The 6,404-nt window shown below is 45.5% G+C and overlaps 1 protein-coding gene across 1 annotated transcript in view; it reads left to right on the top strand.

Moving 5' to 3' along the window:
• The window catches only part of HNF1A (HNF1 homeobox A), a 15,098-nt gene extending 8,694 nt beyond the window's left edge, over positions 1-6,404 (top strand). Inside the window, exons 4-10 of the mRNA XM_009888583.1 lie at positions 114-352; positions 1,245-1,402; positions 3,158-3,359; positions 4,646-4,837; positions 5,118-5,239; positions 5,541-5,682; positions 6,277-6,404. Of these exons, the coding sequence (XP_009886885.1) occupies positions 114-352; positions 1,245-1,402; positions 3,158-3,359; positions 4,646-4,837; positions 5,118-5,239; positions 5,541-5,682; positions 6,277-6,404 (1,183 nt within the window). The remainder of the gene's footprint in view (positions 1-113; positions 353-1,244; positions 1,403-3,157; positions 3,360-4,645; positions 4,838-5,117; positions 5,240-5,540; positions 5,683-6,276) is intronic.

The raw sequence follows: 6,404 nt of genomic DNA, 5'->3' as shown, positions 1-6,404 counted from the left end.
AGGATCCTTCCACACAGTGTGCCAGGCCACAGCCACTTTGGGGCTGCACGCTTGCTCTGTCTCTCTGACTAAGCCCGGCTCAGCGATGATCTTCTTGTGCTTTCCCCCCACAGAGCAGAGTGTATTCAGAGAGGCGTTTCCCCATCTCAGGCCCAGGGACTGGGCTCGAACCTGGTGACAGAGGTCAGAGTTTACAACTGGTTTGCCAATCGCAGGAAGGAGGAGGCTTTCCGGCACAAGCTGGCCATGGACACCTTCAGTGGACCACAGCCCACCCCTGCTCCTCCTCTAACTCCTCACAACTCTTCTTCCCTCCAGCCACCATCTGCTCTCTCACCCAACAAAGTTCATGGTAAGAAACAACTAGAGGGACATAGAATCATAGAATGGTTTAGGTTGGAAGGGACCTTGAAGATCATCCAGTTCCACCCCCTCTGCCACAGGCAGGAACACCTTCCACTAGACCGGGTTGCCAGTGAACCTGCCCAAACTCAGTCACCAAAACCATCTCCCTAGTCCAGCTCCTTAGGAGGTGAATCTACAGATAGAAAAAGCAGACTTAGTACAGGGAAATAGCACTGGTGCAGAGAGAGCATATCTCCGAGTGAGGAGAGGTGCTGGACAGCAAGGGTGACAAAGCTCAGTAGCAAAACTTCCAGCCAAATCTCCTCACTTACCCTTTGGACATCCTGCGCTCCCTTGCAGCTGGGAGGCAGTAATCCCCTTTCAAGGAGTCACCCACTGGCTGCCATCACAAGTCAGTTCTGTATCCTTTCACTCATGTGTGTGCCTCCTACTGTCTCCAATATGTATCAGCACCATCGGACTCTGTGACTGAGCTTTCAGGCATCAGGAAAGGTCATTCTCCATTTAAAATGAGCAGTGATTTTTCAGCTTCATAGGCCAGAGCTGGTAATTGCTCTTGCTCTGGGAAGAGATGATCTCACCGAGACTCTCTCCTCTCTACACCCACATCCAGAAGAATGGTTTCTAGTGAACCCTGCTTGCTCCCTGGAGCACACGCAGCCATACCTTTAGGACAGAATCTGAGGAAGCAGTTGCGCAAAGTTACAGAGGAAAGCCAGGGCAGGGTGGCGAGAATGCCTGTTCTCCTGTTTCCCCCTACTACCTACCTCATCTCTGCCTCAAACATCTAAAGCCAAGCACCTGCAAAGGAAAACGAATTTAGCACTTGCCAAAGTTTCCCATTTTTGACAACCGGTTTCCCTCCTGTTGTGATGTAGGGGTGAGGTACAACCAGCAGCCAGCCAGTGAGGCAGAGTCCTCCAGCAGCAACCACCATGGGAACAGCTCCATGGTGACCACCCAAACCATCCTGCATCAGGTTTCTCCCCCTGGACTGGAGCCCAGCCAGAACCTACTGAGCACAGACACTAAGCTGGTAAGTGATGTATACTTAAGTTCTGGTGACTGGAGGAAGTCAGGTCCTCTGCCTGCGGTCACAATATGAACTATTCAGAAGTAGTTTTTCCTAGAATACTCTTAAAACCACCTTCTTATAGAGATATTACATAGCCCCTTCGCACTGACTACATAACATGAGCGGTCCTGAGATACATGTGCCCTGTAGGCTGCTGGTGAGGGCAGGTATTAGAGCATGCAAACAAGTACAGACATTTCCTTAATCAAAACAATCTATTCTGAAAAAGAAACAGAGCTCAAGGTATGACATAATTCCATTCTTCCCAGGAAACCCCGTTGTCTCCTTCGTTCCCCACTGAGATTCTCATCATCTCATATCCAACTCATTTGAACTCTGCACATCTCAAGATAATTGATCAGACACCAGTGGGATTAACACAACGGAGACCTGTACTTACATCTATCTCAGCTGTAAAAACAGAGCCCAATAGCCTGTATGCAGCACATACCATTGAGACATTTACTGGACACCTAGATTGTAGCAATCTGCCTTCTCAAAGCAAATTTCCTTTTGAGATTTCACAACACTTTCCCCCACATAATTAGCAATGAAGCACTGGAACTACAGGACTGATCCTTTTCAGTTTGCACATGTTCCCTTGCTTACAGGGAAACAGCTGGCAAAAGTCTGCATAGTGCAGACTGGCCTGAGGCAAAGTTAAATTCACTATAAATGAGTATGATTTAAATCTCGTCAGTCACTCACTTTTCTGGCTTTCTGGTCTCTTCCTGAAGACCAGAAAAATCTTTCATGAGGTGCTGAAAATCTTCTACAGCTGTCCTCTAAAATTGATATCAAGGTGATTGGTCCCACTGTTTAACCTCTTGATGCTTACTCTAAGATTCCTTACAGCTTTTTGTCTGAGGGGAAAAAAAAAAAGTACAATATAAAGTACTGAACTTTCTCTATCAGCCAAATTATTAGAATGGTCTTTTGCTGTTCCACAGTACTTCAACTACAGGTATCCAAAGGGCCTTGCAAACTCAAAATCCCATTAGAGCATAGACAAAGGTTACATGGTTCATTTTAGAGGCTGAGAAAACAGTTAAGTTATTCAATTTCTCAGGGACTCAAGGACAGACTGAATCAGCAAGACACCCAAGCACAGAACAGTCCTGTTCTATCTAACAGCAGGGAACTGCCAGTAATGTGGCCTGAAGAACTTACTGTAAGAGAAAAAGGGCTGAGGAAACTTTTCACCAACTCCTTTAAAATCTCAATCTGAAAACTCACTGGCCACTAAAAACACTTGCTGGAAGAAAGGGAAATTACGTGCATTTCTCAGATGAAAATGTGAACAAGAAAAGAGAAATTCCTGAATTGTGTGCTGAACTCTGCAGCTAAAATTACCATGTAAAATTACCTGAGCCTCTCAATTTCTCCGAGCATCACCATCTACCCTCAGCTGTAAAACGGAAGATAAACTTTCCCTATAGAAAATGCAGTGGGACTAATCTCATTCTTGTTTGTAAAACCATTGTGATTTCTTAAACGTGAAAGAACTAAACCAGCAAGGATTTACTCTTAATATTTCAACCTTTGCTAGTTAATTGATGAGCACAGGAAAACTCCAGACAAGCAGATGTGAAGTCTTTCTGGTTAGCAGGTGGTCAAAGCAGGCAGAAAGAGGAAGAAGGACATATATTATAGCTTTGGGACTCGCCACACTCAATCTTCTGCAGGTGGCATTCTCACAGTCCTCTTTTCTCTCAGGTCTCCGCTCCTGGGGGAACTCTCCCTCCTGTCAGCACCCTGACTGCCCTGCACAGCCTAGAGCAAAATCCACATGCACTGAGCCAGCAAACTCAGAACCTTATCATGGCATCACTGCCGGGTGTAATGGCAATTGGAGCTGGTGAGACCTCATCCCTAGGACCAGCATTCACCAACACAGGTGCCTCCACCCTGGTGATAGGTGAGTAGTGTTCTGTAATGACTCTGCTTATCAGGATTCAGATAAAGAGCTACCTGGAATTGTTAGAATTACCTGCCTGGCTTTCAGAGACAAAAGTACTAAGCTGGCAGTGATATTGTCGCAGGCACTAAGGATCCTCAGCAGCACTACTTAAAAGTACCAATGGAATTAAGGGATGATGTTCCTTATTCACATTAGAATTAAGTTACGCACAAACCCACGTCTTAAGAGCAAGGGACTTTTGCAATCTATTCCTATGCCAATGTTTTGTTTTGCTGCTCTGCATCTTCCTAAATATAAATGCAATAATTCCTTACAACTATGAAAATTGAAGCATGTTCTTAGTGCTTGAAAGACAAAACATCCTGTTCTACTTCCTTCAAAAAGCAGCATATGCCTGTGGAACCCACAGCACTAATTACTTTTTTTTTTTAATATTTTTCACTTTGACAGCTTTTCTGGACTTGTATGAGATTTCTTTTCACTCCAAGACTAGTCTACTGACAAAGTGCATCTCATTACATAAAGAAAAATAAAATGTGTACTCTGCTTTTACCCTTTCTTCCCAGGAAGAGAGAGGCCTTATTTTATTCCATGGTGACAGCTGTGAACTAAATTCCATTTCCTCATTTATATCCAAGATTATGATATGGATTCTAATTTTGTGCAAACAAAGGAAAAATTGGAGATTTCCACACAGTGGAAGTCTCTCAATGCTGGAGAGACTTGCTTATTTACATGAATAGGGTCCAGACAGTCATGGGAAGTGGGTAGTAATGTGTGCAACCTTCTACCTCTTTCTCACTGGTCCGAATTTCATAATTTGGCAGCCAAAATGAGCTTAAACTTCATTCCATGTGGCTGGACAGCTACAGCATAGTTCTCTCTGTTGCAAACAGCTTCATAAAAGAAGAATAAAATTAACTGGACGCAGGATGATGCTCTGAGTTTACTTCTGAGCAAGGTCTCCCCAGTGGAAATGTGTATCAGGTTACCACTAAACTGGAAAGTGACCTGTACTGTTACACAGGAACACACACTGGAAGTCAGAGGTGGTTTTACGGTACCTGTCTGCATTGCACATTTTGCACACTCCCACTTCATTTTCACAGGCATGAAATCTACTCATAATCACAGGTAACAAAAAGAACACCCGAAAAGCAGGATCCGAAATCACCCTGTGACGACAGGCCCTCCACGATGACTAGTTCAGATGCCCCTACTGCGGTGCAGCAGCACTCCTCCCATAGTGCGTGACACTACTGTCATCAGCCTTTGTTTTTCAGGCCTGGCCTCAACCCAGCCCCAGAGCGTACCTGTAATAAACAGCATGGGGAGCAGCCTCACTACCCTGCAGCCCGTCCAGTTCTCCCAGCAACTGCACCCATCCTACCAGCAGCCCCTCATGCAGCAGGTCCAGAGCCACATCAACCAGAGCCCCTTCATGGCTACCATGGCGCAGATACAGAACCCTCACGGTAAGAATGTGAAGTCATTTGCTCAAGCAAACCAAAAAAATAAAGGCTCTGTTCTGGAGCATTCACTGGGTCCTTGGGCTTGCAGCACTCTATTTTCCTCTTCTGTTATTGTTGCTTTAATTATGAAGTTACTTTTCTCTTGCATTCATCTCCCTGTCCCTCCACTCCCACTGTTTCAGAGACAGACAGCAGGTCCACATGCATGAGGAGAACAACTCAGCCAAATTACTCTCATGCAAAGCTCCAGCATCCACATGATCTTGTTTTCTTTCATGCACAGCTCTCTACGGCCCCAAGTCTGAAGTGGCCCAATACACACATACAGGCCTCTTACCACAAACCATGGTGATAACAGATACAGCCAATCTCAGCGCCCTGACTAACCTGACACCAACTAAACAGGTAACAAACAGCCTTTAGCACATGCCTTTGTTCCCCCACCTTAGAACTGCACCAGTCTGCAGGTAGCTCCTTGCTTGTCAAAGAGTTTTTGGGTGTGTGGTCTATGCCATCCCAGCAGGATGATCTTTCTTATCTCCTTGCCTTGCTGGTACCAGCTGCAATACTGGAGGCATTAGAGCAAGCTCTTCACTGCATCATCAAGGAGGATTTAATCTCCTTGGAAACAGCACCTGCTCATTCTTCTCTTACGCCTGTTAGAAGGGATGTAGAAAACAGGCACTGTTAACTTCCTTTTCCCTAGGCATTCACGTCTGACTCAGAGACTCACACAGAGTCTGGGATGCATACGCCAGTGTCACAGGCACCAACGATACATTTACAGAACCAAGACACGACCATCCAGCACCTTCAGCCAGGCCCTCGCCTCACCTCAAGCCCTGCCGGTAAGAGCAGCAGCCACTGTTATCTTAAACCACATATTGCTGTTTCTCTTGCCCACGCTGTAAAACCCAGACAGAATATCTTAACTGGGACTCACCATTCTCTAGAAGGGCTCTACCAGTGCCTTGGGGGCTTTGAAAAGCTGGTACAAAGAAAAGACTCAAAGCACAGTCTGTGCAGGCTGTATAAGTCCAGACTGGAAATGGGACCCTTCTTCAGAATCTAGATAGGAAAATAACCTTAAAAATATTGACAAAAATCAGTGTCCGTGCATAGCCAATCCTGCTGGCAGGATTCAGGGCTGAAAAGCCCAAGACTCCCTTGTGAAGACTCCAGTTGGATCTTCCCAATTTTAAGAGAAGAAATAGGACATTAACAATCAACTAGAATTCTCAAATCTGAATTCCCCAACACTGTCAATACTTTCAGGCTAGCTTTGTACTTGAGCTGGGTATACAATGGCACACAAAATAGAAAAAGGAGTTATGCCTCTATGCCAGGAGGTTTTAGTCATGCTGGAAATGTGAATGTGTGCACACACGATAAAGGGACTGCAGTGAGAATTTGTACTTAACTTCTGCCTGTGCCTTTAACAGCATCCTCCAGCAGCCTGGTGCTGTACCAAAGCTCTGACTCCACCAACAGCCACAGTCAGCTGCTGCCATCCACTCACAATGTCATCGAGACCTTCATCTCCACCCAGATGGCATCCTCCACTCAGTAA

This window comes from Charadrius vociferus, unplaced genomic scaffold (assembly GCF_000708025.1).
Source record: "Charadrius vociferus isolate BGI_N301 unplaced genomic scaffold, ASM70802v2 scaffold917, whole genome shotgun sequence".
In the NCBI taxonomy this organism is placed as follows: Eukaryota; Metazoa; Chordata; class Aves; order Charadriiformes; family Charadriidae; genus Charadrius; species Charadrius vociferus.
The sequence above is the reverse complement of the archived record's forward strand: the minus strand, read 5'-3'. Positions and strand labels throughout refer to the sequence as shown.